General features: G+C 40.8%; 1 protein-coding gene across 1 annotated transcript in view; it reads right to left on the bottom strand.

Moving 5' to 3' along the window:
- The window catches only part of PLCB1 (phospholipase C beta 1), a gene marked incomplete at its 5' end in the record, with an annotated part of 159,422 nt that overhangs the window by 131,167 nt on the left and 2,220 nt on the right, over positions 1 to 26,035 (bottom strand). The window contains 5 exons of the mRNA XM_009646367.1: positions 10,195 to 10,361; positions 11,772 to 11,872; positions 17,544 to 17,619; positions 17,982 to 18,035; positions 21,769 to 21,848. Coding sequence (XP_009644662.1) covers positions 10,195 to 10,361; positions 11,772 to 11,872; positions 17,544 to 17,619; positions 17,982 to 18,035; positions 21,769 to 21,848 — 478 coding nt within the window. The remainder of the gene's footprint in view (positions 1 to 10,194; positions 10,362 to 11,771; positions 11,873 to 17,543; positions 17,620 to 17,981; positions 18,036 to 21,768; positions 21,849 to 26,035) is intronic.

Genomic DNA, 26,035 nt, shown 5'->3' with positions numbered 1-26,035 from the left:
CCCCAACCCAGGTGCAGGACCTTGCACTTGGCCTTGTTGAACCTCATGAGGTTCACACAGGCCCACCTCTCCAGCCTGTCCAGGTCTCTCTGGATGACATCCCGTCCATATCTGAATATTTAGTAATTTTTAAGGAGTGGGGGCAAATCCCACTCTGGTGTACATAAGCAAACAATCTCTCCTAAGTCTCAAGACTAACAGGGTGATCAGCATCATCTGCAAGCTGAACTGTGAAGAAATGCTACAGCTAAAGTTAGCAAGAAAACCACGTGGGACTGCAGCTTACTCCTTGGCAGGAATACCTACTTTTCTGCTTTTTTTCTTTTTTGTTCCCTGTCCAAATTCAATTTTGCTTAAAAGTGCTGGCCTGAATTGTGCAGTTTTGTATCAGCAAGCCTCAGCCACTGTCTTCCAGGTTTTCATCCAAGAGTGGGGCCTTGGCTATTAAAAACCCCAATGAATCTACATCTTGATGATTGCAGCTGACAGGACAAGATAATGCAGAGCAACACAGCGATGTAAAAGATGTTCTTGCAATGGCAGGGAACTCTGTCCTCAAGACCCACTTTTCCACCATAACTACTGTCTACGTACAAACATACCTGCTGCTCTGGACTGCAGCTGAGGTCTGGAGCATGATCTGGGAGAAGGAGGTGCTAAAGGCCTTAGCACCTGAGCAGGTCTCATTTGTTAGATCAGGACAAATTAAACAAAGGCAAACACAGCGAGCTACACACAAGCCTCCCAGCAGATATCTCAAGCTTGGTATTTCTGAACACTCTGAGCCCAAATTGCAACCATCTAGAAAAATGACTGTGGACAGAAAGTCTCTGGGGTCACAGGGTTTTACAGACACAAGCCCATTCTGTAGCTGCTCTTGACTTTTCAGCACAGATGTAATAAAGAAAGCGTTTCTGACAGGACATCTCTTACAGGATACGAGAAAGCAGATAGTTTAGATCCAATTAAATCTATAAAAACACTACGAAATCACTTTTACGCTAGTTCCTAGCCAGCAGTGGAATGAGCACTTTACGACATGGCAGATTTCTATGACAGGCAGACAACTAGATAAGTGGAAAGATTTTAAAACAGACAGATAAAAATACCATTAATCCCAGCACTACTACAGTTATTTCTGACAGACTTGAAAGAGGGCCACTACTGGAACGTGTCGCTGTCTTCCCAAACCTCTGAAAAACATGCTTTGTAGAATGCCTCGGAATGATCCTGGGAGATGTAATAATGTTAAACGTTGGCTTACTTCCAATTGCTAAGTTGCATTAAAAGGCATCTAAAAATACATATTTTCTTCCTCTTAAACGGTACTTCGCTATACAAGCTATTAATGCACTTGCCAAAAAGACTGTTCTGTGGTATAATGGCAAAAGAAAAAAGTGTGAGCATGCTATAGGGGGGGAAAAACTTAGGAAAAGCTGTCATAGTGGCTAATACTTTTACTTCCAGAAACTCCTCCAGTTGAAGAGTTTGATAGTAAAGAGAAGTGGAAAAGAATAAAGGCATGGCTCTGCAAACACAGTTCAAATAAACTAAAAAGAAGGGACTTCAGTCCCTTTAAAGAGACTTCCTTGTCTGCTCATTAAACTCGCTTCTGCAGCTGCAGGCACTGTATTGGACAACACCTTTCATAAAGAAATTGAGCTCTATCTTAATAACAATTGCTTTTTTTGCCCTCTTTACTACCTCTGGTAGGCTGTGCCAGAACCATATTGTTAGGAAATTTCTCTTCATTTCCAGCCTAAATTTATTCAAGGCCACTTGATACCTCTGTGTTCTTCTGCCAACATTGTCCTTTAGCTTACCACTTCTTTCTGCCTCCCCAGCATTTAACCCTGATGTATTTATAGGCAACAGCCACATTCCAGCTAAAGGATATTGTTAGAATAGATGATTACATCTGACATTATGAGGGAAACTTCCTCATATGGTCCTTGTATTATAGTAGTGCACATACTCCAGCTATGTTAACAGCCCTGTTATGACAGATACCATACCCATGGAAAGACAGATCATCGCTAGCTCCTCAAGGCAGAGGCCGACTGTCTATTTAGTCAAGTTGATGAAAGGATGAGGCAAAAAACCAAAACAGCACATGAAAGGGGATGGCCAAATGTCAATGAGCTTGTTTGTGGCAGAGCCAGGAAAACCACACTCTTCTGCCACCCGTTCTAGATGTCACCCATGGGATCACAGCGGTCTTCACTCCCTTTGTCCTCACGGGCCCTTTGCAGCTGCAAAGCACTAGATTTGTAGAGTCATAATGAAGACGCAAACCCTACAATGTTTATTCAAAGTTTATCTACATTTGTTTCCTTCAGCACTTGAGTCCATGCTGCTTTATGTTTTCAGAAGTAAACTTCATCTGATATTCATCTTCAAATAATAAATCCTGCTGCTAAAATTGAATACCTCCCTGTATCCCATAAAAGAGTCAGTAAAACAGCAACAAGCACAAAGCAGCTGTTTTACTTTTAGAGTAAGTTTTCTATTTATGGGCTCTGATAGTCTGAGGCTGAGTCGAACACAATACAGGCAGGCAGCAGCAGAAAAATCCGTCTCCATAACCCCTGAAATGCAGCAGTGATGCAAGACTCTTTTTACTCACCTCTGAGCAAAAGCTCAGCTGAAGGGAATGACGCAGCCCCTACGTATACTCCAAAACATCTACTCATGTTTACTTTGTAGTCCCATCACCCCAGGTTCTTTCATCCATCTTCACTGTCAGGACACAGGGTTTAATTCTGCCTGCAGGGTTTGAGCCTGGGGCCCATCAGGTGGTCTATCAGGTTTCCAGGACATGGGACAGGAGTTACTGGTATGGCCAGCTTCCATGTTAGTTAGCACAGGTCTGGTCTGACTGCTGAACTTAACATTGTCATGATTAGTTTATGCTCTGCAGATATAAATTCCACAATAGGTCTGTCCATTTTACATTCAGTACAGTTTCACTGGTATCAGTGGAGCTATTCCTGGCACCAGGTACAGGTCCCAAAATGCATTTCTGCAAAGCTCATGCCTCTTTGAAAGTATCTGTTATACACAGAAGATTAAGAAAATAGTCCTCCCTGGAACCCTAAACGTATTTTTGATATTCTCATTAATATCAACATCATTAATATCTAGTGCCAACAGCAAAAACTACCTCTACACATAGGCACATGGGTCTCAGATCCAAGCCAGTTCCTCTACGTTTAAAATGCAACCAAAGAATAACAGGTAAAAAATTCTACTTTTTTTACTAAGCCAGATACACCTGTGTCTTTGTTCACTGTTGCAAAATTCATTACTAGTCCACATCACTGTTTCATATTGTTATCAAGTTGCTACAGCTAAGTTAGAAAGACCTGTAAAGCACTTTACCTGTAAAGCAGATGCAAAAAATCCGCATAATTGAGGATTTTCCATTCTAAAAGATTTTTACATTTAGTCTTTTACTTGAGACGCAATCTTCCAAACTACTGCAAGACTGGAGATGAATTTTACAGCTTAACTAAACCCCAAGCAACTAAAAAGAAAATACAGTGCATTATAGAAACAGATTTTGCAAATTCATTTTGACAAATATAGTTTCCACCATTAACTGGTGATATTTTATTCATACTAACATTTGTAGCATATATATATTTAAAAATTTTAAAAGGCTTTCTGGCAAGCTATCTAACTTAGCACTTGCTGCTGACAGCATGGGATAGGCCACGACTTCTGTGTGGCTTCCAAATTTTAAAGAGCAATAAATCGTGACTGGGATCTATTGCTCTGTCATCATTTGAGAATGAGAAACAATGGTGAGAGCTCTTCTCTTGTACAACTAGAATGCTGGAAAGCCCTGGAATTCCCAAAGTTAATGGGTTTTTTTGGTAAGCATTCTTAATTTCCAACGTTATGGTGAGGAGGCTGAAGGTTTTCAACCATTTTGTTATACCTCCCACAAATGTTTCAGTGCCAGAACCCCCACCATTTCACTGCATGGTTTATACATCAGAATTTATGCTTTAAATATTATGAAGTATGTCTTAGAAATGTAGCCACAGTTGCACAGTACTTGTTTTGTCACTAAAATCTGTTGCCTAGGAAATGACCCCCTTCTGCCATCGAAAGACTCCATCGTGTAATTATTCTTCAGCAGTAACTAAAAGGTGAATTTAATGTGGTGGGATGAAAATGTTTAAAATGTATTGATGTTTAAGGGAGGAAAAACAGATTTGTGCTGAAGTGAATACTGCCTGGTGTTAAGGCTGCCATGAGAAAAACATGTAGTAAATGCTGTATAAAATTAAATATATTCATGTAATGTTAATTGCATAACTTATTTTATTACCTAAGAAAACCCTGGTACAACAACTACCAATAAATGTGCACTAGCAAAACAGAATTAATACTGGAATTCAAAGAAAGTCATGGAACAAGCTCCCCTATAATCCTTCTACATACATGCCTTACTAAAACTGACATACAATATTTCCAAAGAGGTACAGTCGATAAAATCTGGAGAAGGAAATGCTGTGAAATATAAGAGGAAAGCTCTTTTCTTCTGCTCAGATCTAAAGGTTTGGCTCTTTAAAATTAAACAGGCAGAGATATTATTTAAACGAATGCATACTTAAGAGAAAAAAAATAGCATCTTTATGCCATTACTTATCTCAAAGATGCCTTCTAGTAAGTACAGTCTGGTGTACAGATCCATTGGCCAGGAAAACCTCCAAAGCACTTCCAGACTCTATTTTTAAAGCTTATACTACAGTCAAGACAATCTCTCTCAATAAAAAACACTCTAAAAAAATAATGGCTAATAATAACCTAATCCTTGTCTTGCTCTCACCAATGAGGACGGTGGGAAGCATATATTTTATTGCTACAGCACAATTCCAGCTTTTTCATGTCTCCTTTCTTTAGCAGACCTTGATTTTGTATTCTTCGCTGCTAGTCTGGTACATGGTATAGCTCCTCCTGCATGCTTAAGAGTCTTTAAGAGACAGGATGCTCCTAGAGCCAAGACTGTACTCGGTTTTCAAAACACTTACTGGTTTCAGAAGGAAAGGTTTAAACTGAGACAATGGGATTTGAGCTCTCAAAGCAATGGAGTCCTTCTGAAACTTTTAGAAATTAATTGCATCATAAAGCAGGAAGAACCAGCACATTTTTGGAGTTTGCACTGAATTTATAGTAATGGTAAATTTCCCATAATTCTAGAAACAAGGACTATCGTTCCCAGGAGCCTGGATGCTGCAGAGACACCTGAAACTCAACATTGATGTACCATCTCCCATCCATAATGTAACAAGATCCTGACCAACCTACTTTTATACAAGCCTTCTTAGAAATAAAAGCAAATGAGGAAATTCCCAATCAATCACTTGGCAACTGATTTATTAACACACATCCCATTATCAGCTTGGTACCTTGAAAGGGACTACCTTTCAGCAGATATGCCAGCCACCCAATGCAAATGCTTTACAGAGTGAAAAAAACTAAATTACAAGATGCTACTTAACCAGCCCTAACAGCATGGTTTTGCTGACAGTGAGAGACTGCTCAGCAGTATCAGGAACTTCCCTCTGCTTCCACCTGATAAGGAATTGTGCTATACATAGCGCATTAATCTCCTTTGCTGTCTGACACAAAGCATTAATCACAACAGCTTGCTTCAACCACAGTAAAATACTACTCCAGATGCTTAACCTACGTAGGTGCCAAGCCCATGTATCTGCTGATGTTGCAAAAGCTCAATCGCACCCCAGCAAGACAACACCTAAAACGACGTTAGCAATGAGCAGGACTACGGGCAGCCTTTTTACTCAAAACTGTGCAACCTAAGGTCCTTATCCAGTAAGCACATTGGTATTTGATTTTACCAGGTACCTGAAGAGCTGTGTTGAAAAAGTTCAAAATATTATGTACAGTTCTTGCTTACTGTGTTCAAAATACTGTAATTTAGCTGCAACAAGTACAGAAAAAAGGTTATAATGGCAATCAGAAGAATGGGGAATTATGAGATGTCAAAATCATTTGACTCGTGCTGTGAAAGTTGAGAGACAGTACAACCATTCTTTAGAAATTCATTTAATTAGCTATGAGAAAAGAATAATTAAGTTAAAAGAGAATATTGTTGTACAGTGGATGTGCACACATCATGAATACAGTTAGATGGGAAATTAGAAGAAGATAAAATCATCAGATGAGTGAAGGTCTAGAACTGTCCAACTAGCATAGTGGGAGCAAGGAGTCAGGCTGTTGTATGAAGGCGCATAGTTTGTATTTCAGGAATTTGGGTTGAAGTTTTCAAGGAAAAATCCCTAATTCTATTTAAAATAACTTTTCAATGCATAAAATTTTATTTGCTAAGAAATTTCACTTCAACAACGTTGGAAAATAGGTAATCATGAGAATTGAGCTTCAACAGAGAATTAATGTGATGTTCGAGTAAATGGAGGATAAGAGATATTTATATAACTATCCTTTCTTCCCACACCAGCCATAATGTTAAGCATATGATTAAGTGATTTACTACACTGAGGCCAGGACAGTCTGCATGTTGCAAACATGGAATCTTACTCCCACAGCAAACATGCTTTTACTCCTTGCAATTTGCAAGTATTCAGTTTAAGTTTGCATCTTGACATGCACTTCTGCACACAGGAAAAAAAAAACAAAAAACAACTATATATGTTTTTTGTTTGTTATATATGTCTCACTTTGTCAAAGTTGATTAGAAATGTAGGCCTTGTGGCCTTATAGAATACCTAAAAAATAAGGACATTTGCCACTAACTTTGTCTCAGGCTTTTATAAGTTTTTTTTGGTTTTTTGTTTTTGTTTTTGTTTTTTTTCCTGGCAGTTTAAACTATACACGCTTTAAAATTCATATGAAACAGAAGAGCTTGGCTTATTCCATCAGGATGCTGAACATGAATCCCTTTGTTTCAGTGGGACACCTGAACATCAGATAGATTGTTCAATATAGAAATACTACAGAAACAAACATGAAAGTGGACAGACCTTCACCATTTATGTGTATGTTTGTCCCTAACCCCTCTGAAATCTGCTGTTATAATAATAAAACAAAAAAATGACCAGGGCTGGTCAGAAAGGCAGCTCATGGAAACAATATACCTGTGTGCATACAAACACACACATTGAGCTGCAAACGTTCAAACTCTAGAACAACCTGAGGAAAGTGATTTAACTGGTACGAAGGCTGGCAATTTATATCGCCTAGCTCTTGCAAACAAGCCTTTGAAGTCTCTACCACCACAAAGTATTTCAAATCACTCACTACTCACAAGAAGCAGTTAATCACAACTTTTACATTTCTTTATGGTGTTTTCTTCTGTTCTGGACCCGTATCTGTGATTTACTTCAAAGGAGTAACTTCTCATTGCCAAGAAAGAACAAATACATATACCATGTTGTCAGATCTTCTGGCTAGCTTCTTGAACTAAAACTCTGCAAAACTGCCCCAAAAGTCCAATTATTTAATTGCACTGCTCGGGTACAACAGCGATGAAGTCATCCTTAGGCCACCTGTAACTCCGTTTCCCATCCTGCTGTTTATCATGTAGTTCTCTCACATCATTACCTCTGCCTCATGTGCCTCGTTACACTGCTCCTCTTTTCCCCATGCTTCTCTTCTGTTTTTTTGGTGTACCCCAATAATCCAGAGGAATTGTTTACCTGGGACCTCTTCCAGACCACTCTGAAGCACAGGAAGAAGGGAGCATGTGGACAACAACCCTAAGCCCATCTCTCTTCACAGAGGTGCTGGGTCCTGTTTTCTTTGAGGGCTATGTTGGATGAAGGCTTCTGCTACCTTCTTACTGACTTTAGCTGCTGGTTTGGGTGCCCTAAAGTTTCTATCTGCCCTTGCTATTTTAAATGACAGCACTGGGGCCATTCCAAACATCCTACTTCCATCCCTACCTCTCCACTGACTTTGGCCACGGCAAAAAAGGGGACATAAGCAATGCCACCACAAGAAATTTAGCAGAATATCTGAGTGGCAGAGGTGGGAAGTTAAGGCCAACAAGTCCATGGGTGTATAACAGTGGTCCAGATCTAACTGTGGTTTGAGCATCCCCAGGTCTACTGAAAATAACATCTCTCAGTGGCCCAAGTGAGTACAGTTTCAGTGGCAGGGAAAGCGTCACTGAAGTGTGTCACTTTGGTCTGCCACCCGTGCAATTGAGCCTATGAACAGACCTTTCCAACAGCACAAAGCGTGAGCGACAATCCCTTTTAGAAAACACCATATTAAAAGGTTAAATCATTATTTTGAATATGCGCTGTTATGTTTTGGTGACATTTCACATACATGCAGCATTTGTTTGCAATTATTCTACGAGTGTAGGATTGAGAGCACACCTACACTTCATTTAATATACAGTGAATTGCATTCCCAGCTTGGAGCAGATGTACAGAAAATATTGTGTCCCCGTGTCATTCCTGATCAGCTGACTCCTGTAATTTTAACGCAGTGAGCTCGGGATTTTGCACTGGAGTGTGGTTAGCAGTGTGTGCTGGTTGCTGCAGCTCAGCCGCCAGACAGGTTGCGATGTAAGAGGTGGTGCCTGCAGCACAGAGGTGGCCTGCGGGTTGTGCCAGCTCTGTAAGAGTTTGCTGGACCCCAGTTCACAAGTTTGAAGTGGAAAAAAAAAACCCACGCAAAAGGAATTAACTCTCTCTGACCTGCCTTTCCCTTCTTAAAGTCAGGATTTGCTGTGAGAACCGATTCCGTAAGTGCAATATAAATCACAGCCAGGAAGAGAAGCACCTACAGAAGAGCAAGTGCCTGCAGCAGATGTGTGCACCAACATAAATCAGGGTAAGCTGGAGATGTCCCACAGATCGTACTTGGAGGGTGCCAGCAAACATCATCACAACACCCTTCTTTCTGAGGTTTGTTTGATGCTTCCTCCTTATTGCTAGTCAGAAGGCGATTTCATTTTGACTTTGGTGTTCTGCTAGCACACCTCCTTCTAAATAAATCCTTTATTTGGTTTATATGAAGTGCCAATATTTGGGTAATAAGAATGATCTTTTAGGTACCAGGCTTTCCTCTAGCTGATGTGAAATAAGGTAAGCACGGAGCAATATTCTAATATTTGCACGGAGGAGAGTAGAGGTCACAACATGTTTTCATCTACTCGTGCTAGCATTCTCACTGACGTCAGAAGACAGTTTGCGTAAGCATGACAAAGAAGCAGGATTCAACCCTCCATCAAAACCTCCAGAAACACTAAATTTGACTGGACTAGAAAAATAAGAAGCCTTATGAGAAAAATTACAAGTGTTTTGCCTTGAGATGACATTGATTGTGGCATCAAGAGCCACAGATTTCCTTCAGGAAGGCATCCAGGTCAGAAGGCTTCCAGGGAGTGGGGTGGGATTGCCTCCCCTAGACTTTTGGGAAAGATGTCTTTTTATTTCCTTTGGATCCAAAAATCTCTGGACCAAAACAGCTTTTTCGTATCAGTTCTGTTTTCCAGGATATCCCCATGCCCCTAAAATTTCTAAGGTATAAACACATTAAAAGCTGGGGTAATCATTAGGCTATGTGGATTGGAATAAAACAGGATGCAGACAAAAATTCAATGCTATTTCAAGACTTGTGCTGGTAGCAAAAATGTGCAGAGATTTGAGCAGGAGTTCTCTCATTGGTCTTGGCAAAATGTCCAGTTAAGCACTGACAACACTCAAGATTTTCAAAAGGGAATTTTCTGTGATTATAGCACAAAACACACTCAGCTACTCTCACATCTTACTTTGTGTAGCACTATCAGAAAGCAGAGGGCTGGACTTATTGCTGTTATTAAATGATAGAATTATTATCATCTTAGTTTCAGTGCCACCAATTGTTTCTTTAAATTTTACATTTCGGATGCTGATAAACGGTGACTGTGAAAGTCAGGTTTCTGCTGAAGCAACTGTTCTAAACTATCAATTACACATACTGAAAACTAAATACTGAAACCAGCCCCATCCTTCCTAAATTGATCCCAGTCAAGTACATTTAAAAGTGAACCACACAATGTCTCATAGGCTTGTATGATCCAAAAGCAGACAGTTGGAAATGCAATTTGATTCTGAACCAAATTTTGCTGTAGCATGCACTGTAGAAAAATTGAGTCACTGTTTCAAGTCAGAAACCCAGTACAGAAAGAATATAAAACCCACTGACCTTTCTTTGCTAGATTACTGTTGGGTTCATACTTCTCAATCAGTTGTTGAACTTGTTCTTGTTTTAATGGTGGATAAAGGATTTCATTTAATCGTGGATCACGTTGCTTAAGATTTATAAATTCCGTCATCTGATCAACAGTAAGGTACGGTTTGCTCTTGGCACCACTAGAGAAAAATTAAAGCAACAGCAAAGCCATTAAAATACATTTCCTTGAAATCTTGTTCAATGTTCCGTAACTTCCTAGGGAAACTGAAACAAGATTCAAACTATCGTACACAAAATCATTGTCCCACTGTGTCTCTGGACTAATTTACTTTGCCAGCATGTAATGATAAACATTCTTCATCAAATATCTAGGAGTAAGATTTTGAAAAGCATTCAGCATTATTGGCATCTATGGGAAGAGTTAGAGCAATGCTAAAAGCTTTTCATTCCTCTGAATTCCTGAAACTAAGCAATTTAAAAAAGTAAAAGAGAAAACGATGTGGAATTCAATCCTGAGCTTGCCACAAACACTCTGCTGGCATTTCTGCTCCAACTATTTGGTTTTACTGCTGAGTAACAGCAGCCTTGACTTCATTATTCCAGTATTTGCCTGGGTTTTTTGCTGTGTTTGGTTTTTTTTCAGAAACCTGCTAAAAAATGCTAGGCACTCTGCAAAGCAAGCAAAAAGATGCCTATTTAGAGAATTAGTAAAAAGAGCAGAGTTTGGGTACAATTTGTACCCAGAATGGAGACCCAGGAAACCTCCAAGCCAGGCGATGTGCGTGCTTCAGGCTGCCTACAGCACTTGGGACTGGCCTACTTCTACTCTGCGAGACAGCAATGGGAAGTCTACCCCCAGTTTCAATGGGAGCAAATGAGGCCAAGGCTGCATTCCTCTGAAACCTCAACCTTTGAGAAAACAAGCACAAAAGGACTATGTGAGCACACCCCTGTTGCAAAGACATGTTTGCTAATTGCTTTGGTGGTCTTGGGATGTATTTTGGAAATTGCTTTCAAGTTGCTTCATGTTCTGACTCCATTGATCAGGTTCTGCTGAAACTGGGAAGTACAACAACTTGCTGCAAGGGCTAGAAGCAACACAAGTTATATAGCTTGTAACTGAATGTATGAAATTGGTTGTAGCTGGCTGCTAATTTAATTTCACAGTGTGAATTCATGATGCACAAATCCTAAAAGTTACTGCATTTTTTGCACCTCCTAATTAAGCATTTGGGGGTGATTATACATACTCTCATGCCTATTGCATGCTGATACTGCTTATTACTCTTGTTCCCTTACTTTCACGGAAGCCTAAACTGTCCTAATCCATACAGAAAAACAAGACCCAGCAGTTCTACCCCCCTAGGAACAAATTACTTTAAAATTCTGTCCATTAGAACCGGAGGCAAAAGCCTGAAAGAGAAGGAGCCCTTGATCCAAGGTTAAATAACAGCCCTGCTTGACATTGAAATCTGTTCTTGGCAATTGCTGCACGGTGCTGTAGTCTAAATAACCTACTTTGCCATCCCTAGCCCAGAAAATCAGTGAAGGGGAAAAAAAAAAAAAAAAAAAAGGGTGTCTTTTCTTACAACTCAGAAAAGATGTGGTCGATCTCAGGCCGAGGGCAGAGGTTGTTTAAGAATACCCTGTACACGTCTGGCGTGAAGTCATCTTGAGGGATTGAATCATTCTGCAAAATGGAAAAAAAATAGTGAAAGAACGATACAGCACTTTTATACGCTAGATCACTCACTACTGCACTTCTTTTGATTTGCTTCCTGCAACCTAGAGGCGCCTGGATGTTGCAGAATAATAAACTCCCCTGAATAACAGAGCAGCTTAAAGAGTACATCTTTAAAAAAAAAATAATATATATATATATATATACAAATACATTCATCATCTTAGTTTCCACCAGGCGAAGTTCCCTCTTTCTCTGAGCACCTGCAAAGAAGAAAGAAAGGACATCTCCCAAGCTAACCCCAACACCTATAGCATAAACAGGTATATCAATCCTGATGAAGCCTCTGAGCTCAATCCCAGCAGGGCGGCTGACCGGTGGTGCTGAGCCCGTGTGCTTCAGTGAGCAAAACGGCAGCGTTGCAGAGGACGAGCACGTTACTCATCTTTCCAAGGCTTTCAAAGAACCGGGGAATGAACTGGGTCACTGAGTCATTATTAATACTCCTGTTCTCCAACAGCAGCAGCAATGTTTCCTTTTCCTTCCTGAAGATACACATTCACAATACCACAAATTCCGGGCAAGACCCATGCTTTTCCATATTTCCATACATCTTTGTCCTAAACACTCCGTGCAATGCATTTGGCAATCAGATTTCTTTTGCAGAAATTGATAAAATTGCTCTCCTATACCAGCCTTTTTTTCTTACATTTTCTGAAATTCTGCTTCTAGATGACACTTTCATCACCCCCATTATGCATGCTGGCTTTTCTCTGAAAAAATAGAATTACTGTTTTTAACTGGAGGGAGTTAGTGGACTGGATAAGGAAAACAGTCCTTTGCATGAAGCTCAAGAGCCCTCCTCCCACTTGCACGCACTGCCTTCAAGCTCTGGTGTTTTTGCAGAAGACAGCAAGGATGGCTTCTTTGGTGGAGCTGGGAAGAAATGAGGACCCCAAGAAGGTGCAAAGCTGCTTTCAGCACAGCACAGTAATGGTGTGCTCACTGGCTTCTGCCTCTGTATCAGTGCACGGAGAAAGGAAAATGGCACAGAAGCTTGTATTTTGTGGAAAGGAAATGTTATAAAGAAATAAGAAAAAGGAAAACACAAAAAAAGTGAAATGCAAATACTGAAAATCTAATTTTTGAGTTTCCTCCATGCAGGCTAACTTTAGCAGAAGCTATGACACATAGTCTCCGGGAGCACCACAGCTCCATGTTAATGCCTGAATCTGATGATCTGGAGGAGGAAAATTATAACTTGCACACAAAGCGGTTTGCTTTTAAATGCTGTTGAACCTGGACATCTCAGAAGCAAGCTGCTGATAGAGGAAATCATTGCTTTTATTTATTCTGCCTGTTTAACGCTGTTGCCAAGGGAACCGGAAGCGTCGATTCAAGCCTTTGTTAGACGGAAGGAAACTTTTCAGTATTTTTCCTGCTTTAGGTTAAAATGAATAATAATGATTAAGTGAATGCCACAGGTGTCACTTTATCTCCTTTCATCTATGAACCCTGCAGAGGCCCAAGAGGGTTTTGTACCATGCCCATTGCTCAGCATTTCTGTTGGCAAGCACGGATTGAACTGGACCCAGTTCATGCTTGGACCGAGCCGGGCTGCTTCCTCGCTCCGCCTGGGTATCCATCTCCAGGCTCCAATGGTCTAAGGTCACCAGCCATTAGGCCCTTGTGCCTTCCTTTTTTTGGCAGACCATGCGAGTGGCTGCAGGGTGAACTGGTTCAAAACTTACCTGGCCAAAACAACGCTGTGCATTTACATGGGATCAGCTCACTGAGCCAGGTAACTCGCCAACAGCACAACTGCTAAATCCAGTGCAAAGGTGGTGGTGAAGTTTGTAACCTGAAGTTGGAGGATGGATATAGCTCCTTTCAGTGACAGCCATCAGCGACACAGAACTATGTGTGAAACTGCACCTACTACACCTTGATAAACTTGAGCTGTGGTGCTTTTGGTTGAGAGCAGGACTGCTGATACTTGTGTTTTCCTGAAGGCCAGGATTCATAAACCTTATGAATTTTCTTGTTGAAGCTGGCACCCTGCTCTCCTTCGTTCCCTGTACAAAAATTCCTATTCAGCAGGCTACTGCTCCTCAGCCAGCACTTCTCCTAAGGGCATTTAGATGTTGATTCTGTAATTACCACAAAATTACAGTCTCCCATTGACCTAATATATTTTTTTCCTTTACAGGGGATTTAAAGGTACTCAACACTAAATAAAATGTGGGTCTTTTCTGACAAACCAAGATCCAGGCTTTTATTTGCTCCTTGGTTCCAATTAAAAAAATACACCTGTTTCCCAACACGTATCTACGAACACCTATCTACGAACAGGATAACACATACAAACTTTCAGGCATAAGCACAGAACCTTTTAATAATTATTTCCTACCGGTAACATAATCGGTGGGCTACAAAACACAGAGCTGTAGATGGGAGATGAAAGCCTTGCTGCAAGCCTTTGCCACCCCAGGCACAACCTCGGACAGCTATATTTGGATTCCAAAAGCCTGCCTGCCAAACGGGATTAAAATGCGCTGCCCCTTTCCTCAGCCTGGTCTGAGCCATCCACATCTCAGCGGAACCACCCACACACCTTATGCGCTAATCTCTTTTTTGAGACCAATGAACAAAACACAAACTTTCTGTACCACATGAGAGCATCCCTCATTTCCAGCTTTGCTGAAGATTGGCATTCGATTTTATTCTGTTATTAAGACTCTTTACTAATTCCAAGCACTGTTGATTTATGATTTGTCTGGTAACCTGCCTGCTTTTCTAACATCTGTATCCAGTCTGCTACATATTCGGCAGCACAACAGCTAATTCAGATTACTTGCACAGATGGGACTCAATAGCTGGTTGTTTTATTTTAAGTGAACAGTCAAGCTCACTGGTGCTTTACTGTGAACCTCTACATTAACTGGAAGGCATAAACCAGTCTTCACAGCCAAACAGGCGACTAAAATAAAGCTCTTCAAATTCTATTCAAGGCAGCTTTGACTAAAACAAAAAAATACCCAGCAATAACAAAAAACACCCCCCTTCCCCAAAAGTAGCCAAGAATTTTAAAAAATCATAGGGCAATCAGATGCCAAACTCAAACATTCATTGGCATATTTTAAAACTTCATTTAAACATTTATTTAAGCATTCCCCTGCTTTCAGATCTGCTGGATGACGAATGCTGCTGAAAATCAGATCACATAGGGTTTGATCCTGCAAGATTCTACACATGCCAGGTCTGATCCAGAAATACCTAAATAAATAAACCCACGCTTTGAAAATGTGCTTGACTTGAAGTCCATGGGTCATCCCAGTGCAGTCACACTCAACTGCTCGACCGAATCAGGGCTGGAGTGCTCAGCACTGCAGAGAATCCATCCCCTATTAAGGTCCCTAAGTATGAAATAAATATTTTATTTTCAGCACTTCTGGGGAACCCCTCTGGTGCTATTCTTCTACACCAGGATGAAGGCAATTATCCAGGCAATGAGAAATCCTCCTCTCGCACTAAATACAGTGCCTACATGTTGTCCCACAGGGTCTCATGGCAAGCATGCACACAGGGAATTTGCTAAAGAGTAGGGCTAGCAGATGCTGAAGTTTGTACCGTCACAGACAAGTCCATGCAGTGATATTATCCCCTGGCAGCATAGCTCAGGCTGCCCTATGGTCACTGCCTAAGATATATGAGGGACTGTCCCAACTCTGAAGCTATCAATGCTGACTTGGCATTCTCTTACCCATGGCTGCGAGTTTCAACTCGTGTTTTAGGGTCATCCACAGGTTCTGAGAGGTGCAGCAAAACATCATGCAAAGCTCATGATCAATGAGCCCCATATCTTCCTAAGCAATGAGAATGATGTTTTTTCTATGAAGCTTGGAGAGGAAACCCTTAGAGGGATCTTCATGACGCACGAATAAAAAACACTCAAAAAGCCTAAGCTGTTACTGCTCATGAGAGACTTTAATGAATTCTCCTAATAATTTGGTGTGGTTTTACTGATGAAGATTCCCTAACCTTCATATCTTGCACACTGCTGGGAGTCCGGTGCTGCTTTATGGCAGCACCATTTGTGCTGCGGTACAATGGGGCAGAAAAGCTAGAAGTTGAAGTTAAGAATTTTACTTGTTCAAATAAACAGGAAAACAAAGGAAAAGAACTGTAGCTGAAGAACTGATTTTCTTCTACTCCATTACCTCTATGAGATTCAGAGTTTCATGCTTCTTAAGCACTTAGCTTCCAAAATATTTTTCTCAAAGATGATCAACACAGTTTTCCTTGTTGCATGAAGGATATTTCTCTTTTGTCCCAACCAAAGAAAGGCTCTACTTATATACCATGAATAATTTTCAAGATAGTATCCCAGCCACAAGTACCCAGAAATGTGTATGTTAAATTGACTGTACTTACATAAATGGCAGAAAAAGGTTGCAGTTTCTTTCAAGGACACTAGCGATGTTTATATTTTTTTTTTTTTCCAGAGATATGTAGTAAAGAGAAGTAATAAATCAACCGATTTAAAAAGCAATGCTTCAGTGATTTTTTTGCACATCTTATCTTGTTTGCTAACTATTAAATGAAACCCTATCTTTAAAATTATGCTTTCCATGTTGCTAACCTCACAACCTTACTTTAGGTAAGATTATAATAATCTTATAACACTTTAGATACATTCCATGCAATTTTATGGCATTAAGCTCCCAAACCTATGAAGTAAGGTGTCATTGGTAGTGGGTATCTGAGGCTTGGCTTGTGAAGATTTTACTCCATTGCTCTTCTGGAGCTGTAGGAATTTGCTGTATTAAGAAACCAGTGGGGAAGCAAAGGTTGAGTGAACATCACAGCACAGTTTTTTACAAGAATGAAGGATTAGGAGATGCAGGCTCTGCTCTGCTGCAGACTACTTCTGTTCCACCTCTTGGACCTCCAAATGTAGGAATTATCTTGCAAGAAGCTTCCTGGAAGAGAAGCTCCACCTGGGAGGAAAGACTAAGGACATCTTCAGTCCAGCATTAACTAGAATTACCTGCTCAAGTTCATTTCTCTTGAAAAAAGCCTTCTTGAGGTCGAGGTGCCATCCTGCAAACGCTCCAGGTTGAGGATTGCTCCTGGATTAGCAGCATACAATGGCTGCATCCCTGCCACATTAACAGCGTTGACACTACAGCATTTCAACATTTGCTCTGTGCACCTTTTAGATAAGCTACAGTGAGTTTAAATTGTCACTTAACTCAAGTTACAATTTTTTTTTTATTGTGAGAAGGAAACAGATTACACCATTAGCTACACCTCGAGCCAAGACTGCTCTGAAATCATGCGTTGAAAATTGTGCAACAGTCACTGATTCTTAAAATATTCTCACAGGTTTTCTCCAGGACAGGTCACACAACTCCCTGCCCTTTCCTTTAATCCTTTTGCACTTCTTCCAGGCACTCCTGGTCGCTACACAATTTCAAATCAAAGGTACTCAGATTTGCAGATGGATATCAGGAACTTCTGTGTCGGGAAGAAATACCTGCTGCTGAGGACCTAGCCAGAAGCAAAGCCAGCACAGCATGATCAGTCTTGAACAAATTGTCCTCAACTCAATAGAGAGTAAACACTGCCGAATACAAGCAACACTTTGTAAGGGCCAGGAATAAATTCAGATGCTTACCCTGGAAGATGGAAGATTGCAAGCTTCTAACGCAGTCTCTACTCGTTTTCTGTCAGCAGAAAACAAGCGGTATATGCTGCGAAATGAAGACAAACCAGAGTGAATTGGCTTACAGACACACCTTGATGGCCCATGTGGCTTAAAGACTGAATATTACTTCCCAGACTATCGCATCTTTAGCTATTTATTTCCATTTGGCTGGCTGCTTGGTAACACAAGAGTTTAATGGTGCCCACAGTGAGTTTAACTGTACCCCACACAAGCCCCTCTTACAGCAGAGAGCTATTTGAAAAAGTCATCGCAGTTCTTTTTGTATCAGCCCAGCGATATGCAATTTGAATATATTTTTCCTCACAACATGTCTCTGAGATCTCAAACACATATTCACACTACAAAGTCAGAGGAGGCTACGTGGTAAGGAAGGGGAACAGAACTTACTTCTTCAGAGGAATGCGCCCTTCAGGAGTCACCTGCAGCTTAAGTTTTGTGTAACTGCGGAGAGAAAAGCATCCTGATTTATTTTTACAGCACTTTCAAGTACCTCTCCACCACCTTTACAGCTCAATGCCATTGTTCTGATCATGTGGGAAGTTCCACTCATCTCTTTTGCCCAATATGAAAACCTGTTGGGATACCATTAATCAGTAAATAACTTTTCCATCAACAGTAACGCATCCACAGTGTCAAATACTCTCCGTCTTGCAACAAGACATTGCAAATACCATTAATGCACAAATTTATCATCCCTCCGAGCTCCTTCTCACTCAGGCTGCCTACCAGTCTATCAGCAGACTGAACTGTGGCGCACAGGCTACACAACTAGACTGGGAAGGTGACTGTCCCCCTCCTCTTCCAGGGGCTGAAACCGTCCCTGGATGTTGCACATGAACATCCCTGCCTCCTTAAGCCCTCCCCCTCACACAGCTGTGAAGGTTTCTCCATTTGACCCTAAATGTTGTCACTCCTCAGCTGGAAGGAAGTCAAATCGCTGGCAACTGAAATGTCTCTGCACCAGCAAGACTGGCAGTATGCTTTGCAGCCCTGGGCAAGCCCAAGACATTTCCAGTGTGAAGCAATGTAAAAATTACATGCTGAAACCGTTTACAGGCAGGCAATTATCCAGCTTTTGAACCAAGTATTTAGCGCATCTCAATATCACAGGACCTGTGACTCCTCTTGCATGCTCATTAAGGCAGCAGGGTAAGGGTGTCCTTTGTCCAGATCTTTCAACAGAGTGATTCAAAGCCTCTGAAACAGGAGGCATCTGGTAGCTTTAATGAGAAGCAGTCGGGCCTACAGCTGCTCTCTGACGATCCTCCCAGTATGCAAGGACTACTGGTTACCAGCATAATGTCTACCAGCAGCAGCCTGCAAAGAGCCTGACTTTTGAGTGCTTCACCGTGTCCTCTTGAATATAATTAAAACTATACATGAGTTTTGCAGTAACATGATCTGGTGAAAAATGTAGCAATGCTTAAGTATTTTAGAGGATTATTTAATTTATTTATTTTTTGAACTTTTTCACTTTACCCACTGGGCTACCAAAAGAAAAAGGAACTGAATGGTTCTAATAAATGTTCCTTTTCTTCCCAGCCCAAAATGCCACTAGTAACCACTTCAAAACCAAAGTACATGCTAATATCCCCAACTAGGATAGGAACATTTTCACAGATCCTTGTGTCCTCATACAGATCTTCTGGAAACTGAAATCTCTGGTGCTATTGTGTTACTAAACAAAATCATTATTATTCCCTTTGCCCCCATCTCCCAGCACTGAGCTAGATTTAAAAAAAAATAAAATAAAATAAAGTCACACCAGTTAGTAAAAAAGGTTTATTTTGCCTTCTATTTTTTGAAACTTTTGAGTACATTCTAGTTGCATTTAATGTTTTCCTCTACAGCCAATAAAGCTAGAAATAAAACAAAACAGGAAAAAAAAAAAGAAAAAAAAAAAGAAAAAAAGAATTCTGAGCTTCCATTAGAGGAAACTAAAAATGTGTGTCTGAAGAACAGACAATCCCCACCAGTACTTACCACCTTTTTTCCTCCTAAATTCTTTGTTGCATGTGGGACAGTATTTTTTCCCCTGCAGCCATTATCCATCCATCCAAGAAAACCAGGCATATTATTCCTGTTAAAAAGCTTGCTAGGAGGTACTCCCCTCGGTAGCAGCCGAATGGGCTCATTTTAGTAGCACAGAGCTGACTCCAAGAACAACAAACTCTGGACCTAATGTCGACCCAAGGTTTCCACAGTGCCAAAATCAAGGTTTGCACCCCAAGACAAAAATACACTGTGTGATTACAACGAAAGAACGAGCACTTTAGAACAAAAATGGCAGTTTTTATTAACACCCCCCCCCCCAATTAACCCTATTTTTCTCATCTGACCAAGCCACAGGAGAGCTGCTCAAACTGTTTATTATTGCACCTCCAACGCTGCAAGGGACTGAATGCCACAAAGAAATAAAGCCTTTCTAATTCTTCTCTAATGCAATTTGGTTTTCTATTTCAACAAAAGGGTTCTGATAGGACTGCAACCAATCCTTTGCCTAGTGCAGTAATTATAATAGGGAAATATTTTTAATCTTCATAGTTAAAGATTTATTAAGTGACTCTGATTTGGCATCTGTGCAGAAGACCCTGGAAACCAAACAGTTCCTAAGTGATTTATTAATTAGTGGAAAAAGGAAAGACACAGGAATATCATGCGTGCCTGCTACTGAATCTACGCAATGTGTCCAGTGACTTCATCTTTAATTAATATTGCTTCCACAGAAAAATGGCTCCAAATAAGACTGCTTTACTATACTGCATGGCAACATGTTCCTCCTGTGAAGCTGATATGAAAACACCCATTAGGTACAGCCACAATCCTCCACATTGCAGACCTGTCAGCAAAGTCCGCTGGCCACCCGGGGATTTGAGTGGTAAGAGGCATGGAAATAGTAACATCCAGTCACTCCTGTAACTCATCTACAAACTATGGAGCTGAAGGAAGTTATCTCTGCTCTTGCTCTCACACCTGGGTCTGCTCAGGTTAGCACAGTGCTTTCGCTTTCTCCACTGTCAGCACACGGAGCAATAAGGAAATACTAAATATTCCTATCCATTTGGGATTTTGTTTGCCTGATATATCATTGCTGTCCCGACAGCATTATCAGACACAAAGCTGTAGTTCCTGTATGTTCAACCTTCAAAGTTTCTTCAAAAATTTCTGTTGGCTTCAGCTGCACCACAATGAACACTGGGAGGAGGAAAGCTATGAATACGTACATGGGAACCTTCTGACTAAATATGGGTGCATCTAATGAAATTAGGCATGCATAGCCTCAGACAATCCAGAAAAAGGGTGGGTTAACTTGTCTCTTGGGTGGAGGCAAGTTTTAGGAAGGTAAGCCCCAGGTTGGTATTTAGCTGGAGCAAGCCTCTGTCTGAGCAGAAATTAAAAGCTGTTTTAGGGAGACAAAAGCTGAATTTAACCAGCCAACTCATAGGCTGGGGAGGGTGTATCTTCCCTTTTAGAACCCCAAAAGGCCAGTAAGTACCCCGTTTCATTATCATCACTATCTGGTAGGCTTTGCCGTGCTGTCCTCAATGCTGTCACTTACGCAAAACTCTCTTAGCACGCGCACAGTTGAGAATCACTCATCTCAGGTTCAGTTCTCTTTCCTTTCAGAGGTGTGTTTTTATACCCCAAACAGTCTCATAAACAACCTTCTACTTCGTTGAAAGCAACTCAGAATCTGCGCACTGTGCAAAGCAATCTAGATGAGTGGAATCATGGCTTCCCTCTCAATCACGTGAAAAACAGAGAGGTTATGCTGAGGAAAATGGACTTCTTGCATTTCTCATTTTTTGATCAATAGCAGAAAAAAGGTAAAATAAACCAGAAGCAAGTCACTCCAGAATATTCTTTCCTTTTAAATGGAGAGCTTCAGACTACAGCTGAAGCTGCTACTTTTGTATACAAAGGGACGGATGGCACTTAATTCTGTTTTTTTGCTATGACTTAGTAGTTTGCAAGAAGAACCCTAACAAGATTTTTGTTTAAATGACATTTAGATAACAGGCTTTTTAAAACCATGAGAAAGGACAGCCTGTGTTTACAAAAGTGACAACTCATCAAAGAGAAACAATAGATGACAATGTGACTAACAAGAAAAGAGGAAAATGACACAGAGAAAAGAGCAACACCCACAGCATTAAATACGACGGCCACTTACGCTTTTTCCAGAAATGCGTCCCTTGACATGTTCTGTGCCAAAAGATTTGTTGCCAAACTGAACACTTCATCTGACCATTCCTATAGAGAGAAAATTTGATTAAATGAGGCTTCGTTTAGATGTTTACTTACACAATGAAAAATATTTTTGAAAATTATATCGTTAGTAAAAAGTGCCTAATTAAAGTCTGAACTTGATTTTCCCAATTACAGCTTGCTTCGTTGGCTGTGAGACCTGATTTTCTCATGCTGCAAAAAAAATGAAGACTGTTACAAATATTTTTTTTTTAAAGATATCTTATTCCACTGAGTTGAAAAAACAAAATCATATGGGTAATGTCTGACGCAAACCATAGTCAAGTTCTTGGAAGATGTGCAATAACTGCCCCAGAAAAATACATTTTCTTGTGTGTTGGACACTGATCTGGCTGACACACTAAGGATTAAAAAAGGAGCCTCTATACCTCCATTCTTATAAAATGAAGCTGAAATGGGCTTAAGTCCCTCTGAAGACAGAGCCAACAGGGGTCTTACAGACCATACCATAGCAAGTCTCCTGCTTCAATGTCCCCCTTGTAAGAGCCTCTGCATCACTCTCTCTACAGATCATGAAGTAATTCAGACAACAAATGTCACGCCTTATCTTTTATGGTGGATACCGAATTAAGAACTGCAAGTACTGACTCTGTCTAAGATCTTACCAGCCAACGTAAGAAACATGTTTAAAAAACCCCAAACCAGCAGAAATATATAGGAATAAATTTAAATTATTCTGATATACAAGGAAGAAGATGCAACTCCAAACAGAAAAGCTCCTCTTCCTCCTACCGTACATCCTTACACTGTGGTCCTATCCCTTGCTAGATTATTTTTCCCTCTTGATAACCTGATGTGGGGAAGAAATGTCCTCCAGCTGCTTACTAGACACCTCCCTTCTCTGCCTGGAGGCGCTGCTCTTTCCATGGCTCTCCCCCACTTTTCCTCCCTTTATTTTCCTGACTTATTTTTCTCATTTCTATGCATGTTGCACAGTCCTTCCCTTAGGTCTCTGACCCTTCCTGGATTCCCAGCAAGGCTGACCCATGATTATAATGTGAAGTTTAGACTCCAACTGCTCATTCTGTTGCTCTCCTTTGCAGATCTCTCCTGCCACTCTTCATCAACAGCTTCAGTGCATTTTGCCCTCCTAACTTGGAGCTTATGGCAATCTTTAATGGCAAACTGTGATTTTGGATTGGCTTTGCTTCACACCTTTGAAAAAGTAAAGAATGAAACTAAACAATGCCTTTGCAAACCATGTGGGGTTTGTTTTTTCACTTGATGAAGTTGTCTGAGTTTCCTTTGAAACTAAAGTTGAGTTTCCTTTCCTATCAATCCAGATCCAAAATTTCCATCACTGCACACCCTCCCAGATGCATACTCTTTGGAGGTATTCCCTCTCCTTGGTTCTTCTTTTTCTTGAGAAAACATAAAAAAAAAAAAAGGTGATTTCATTCTTACAAAAGTTGATAGTGATGAAAAGTATCATTGACTTCCAATGAAACAAATGGTGCTGCGTCACTGTAGAGCTCACCGGCTTGTTTTACCTAAAAAGCCTCAAGTTTCCGCATGACTAGGTGATCGACTTGAGTGTTTTGGAAGTTATAATTTTTTTTGGTTTTTTAATGTGCTAAGATTTGTTCCCTAAAGTTATCAGATCTTGTTCCTGAAACCAGTCTCACACAGTTGCTCCCAATGAGGAATAGGTAAGGCTGCTTATATGCCTACTGCTATAAAGGCCTTTGACACCCTGCAGCTACCAGATCCCTAGGTCCACCCCATTTAGCACCTCACCCCTAAGCAGCCGAGACAACACACCTCCCCGTGACTGGTATTTCTGGCAGAGGAACCTTCCTCCCTCAGACACAGACTTCTTGTTCTGGAGGTAAACTACTCTTGCTGAGATATTCCTCCCCTCCACCTCTCGTGACTGCTTCCACTTTTTTTTTTTTTTTCTTTACTTGTTTTTCCTTCTTTGGTCTAATTTAAAAAAAACAAAACAGGGGTGTGAGAAAGAGCAAGAACAGGAATTGGGTTTGTTAGCAACACTACTGCTTTGCTGAGCTCTTGGAACAGAAAGCATATTAAGTGAAGCATCTTTTTTTCTCCTTGGCAACTCATTTTTCCAGGCTCAAAATAGGCTCATCTTGTAAACACTGCTTTGTTTAGGCACTAATAATAGCAGTTAAAACGTCTCCCTGTGACACTAACGGCTGCAAGGATTAATGGCAATAAAAAATTTTATTTAGAAATTGAAAAATATGTTGGCTTTTAATACATCTAGGTAGACTTTGTTTTGATCTCACTGATTCTGCTGGGCTTAAAACTGAAGTATTTTGTAGGGAACTTCAGGAGTATCCCATACCCCAGCTCTTCCTTCTCTTTGTCCGAGCACTTGTTGACAGGAACGTAAGGGGAACTCGGTTATTATGTGCTTGTGACAAGCATTATTTATATGAATAGTCTTGCCATGTTCCTTTGCTAGCTTTTCCTGGCTCTTCAAATGATCACGTTGCTCTTGCCAAATGTTCTGAGGGGCTTCTGCGGGCTGAGCAATTTCTAACAATACAGGTGCCAAGTCAACAAGTCACAAGCAATACTTGCTCATTGCCTCTCCCATTTTAGGGTCTTCATTCCAGCCACCACAGAGCTGCAGCCAAAAAACCAAGATGAGAAAACATGCCAAGGATCACATCATCTTTCCAGTTGCTGGTCTGAACCCTCGGCAGGAGGGGAAACAACAGCCCTGAGCACAGACCCGAAGAAATAAAGGAGATGCTTTGGACTGACTTTGATGGGCTTGCATCAAGCTGTGAGCCAAGATGCGTCTTGTCGCTTTAGCTTCCAAACGGCTCCGTTTCCTTGGTTTTGCTGCATGGTACAGAGCAAAGCCCATACTCTAACTCCATGCGTGATGCACTCTGCAGCCGCCTTTACCAGCAGCAGCGATTCCAGAAGGCAGTGCTCGGTGAGAGCACTCCGCGGGGTAGAAAGCTGTTGTGTGTGGAAAGAAAACAGCCTACTGTGGAAAGGTTATAACAGCCTCTGAATCACGGCGGTAGCTGCAGACTCCTGTACAGACGCAATACAAAAGGAAACTATAAATCTGAGTATTTTGAAATAAGACTGTACTAGTGCCAACAAACTGTTTGCAGACTGGAAGCCTCTGATCCCGTTTAGTAGCAGAAGAACCCAGCTTTCCAACAGTCAACTCCAAGCAAGTCAGATCCATCATGATAAGAGCTCCCTGAACTTGATCTCCTCTCCTGTAACACTAATTCATATTTATATCATGCCTGCGAACCTTACTAACAAATTATTTAGCTGTTCTTTGCTTTGGCAGGTAGCGTATAAGCAGCAATTCATTTACAAATCTGTTGCTCAGTGAAGTAATTTCTCTCCCCTATTACATGCATCAGGATACATACCGTAAGACATTTATCTCAACAGAAGAGATGAGACTTTTTTCATAAGAAAAGACACATTCTTGAAAACACTTCCTTCAAATCAGAACTGACTATGTGTGAAGGCAATGTTTCTCACACATTTGTTTTTGGTGGGAGGTTAACAAAGCAAGCTGCTGAAATTCTACACTTTTGGCATCTTGTGAATTTTATTTAAAAAAAAATATCAAATGGACATGAAATTATACGGTTTGTTTTACCATTTTATTATACTGATCAAGCTCTTAAGTATGCCTAAGAAGCTGAAAAAATAAAGATGTATGCTGGAAAGCATAGTATAGCATAACTTATGAATCATCTTTGACTGCACCATTTTACTTATGGTGGAATTCATCAGCTCCTAGTGATGGATCTGATCCAAAGGTCACCAAACTGAGGAGAAACAGATTGCCTTGGGGTCTGGATAGGGGTCTGTATAGCCACAATGGACTAGTGTGGTGAGAACAGAGCTGGCATGAGAGGCACAAAAGAGAGCTAGAGGGAAGAGATGCAAAAGATGGGATGTTCACTTCTGAAGTTACTGGATTTCGGAAGAGAACGAAATACTGTAGAGGAGACACAGAGGTTCACACGTTGTACTTCTTCATGTTGGGAATGGAGACAGAAAAACTGCATCTGCTCAGAGTAGGGTTTGAGAATAAACTTCTTCATCCTGGCTGCTGCAGTGCTATGTTTGTGGACGCTCATGAATCTTAACCCAAGACAGGCAAAGGCACCCCTTCCTCCTCTGAGGACTGACTGATACTTGTCACACAACTTGAAAAA

The sequence above is a fragment of the Egretta garzetta genome, unplaced genomic scaffold (genome assembly GCF_000687185.1).
Source record: "Egretta garzetta isolate BGI_Z169 unplaced genomic scaffold, ASM68718v1 scaffold419, whole genome shotgun sequence".
Lineage (NCBI taxonomy): Eukaryota > Metazoa > Chordata > Aves > Pelecaniformes > Ardeidae > Egretta > Egretta garzetta.
Note: the sequence above shows the minus strand (reverse complement) of the source record. Positions and strands in the feature narration are given on the sequence as shown.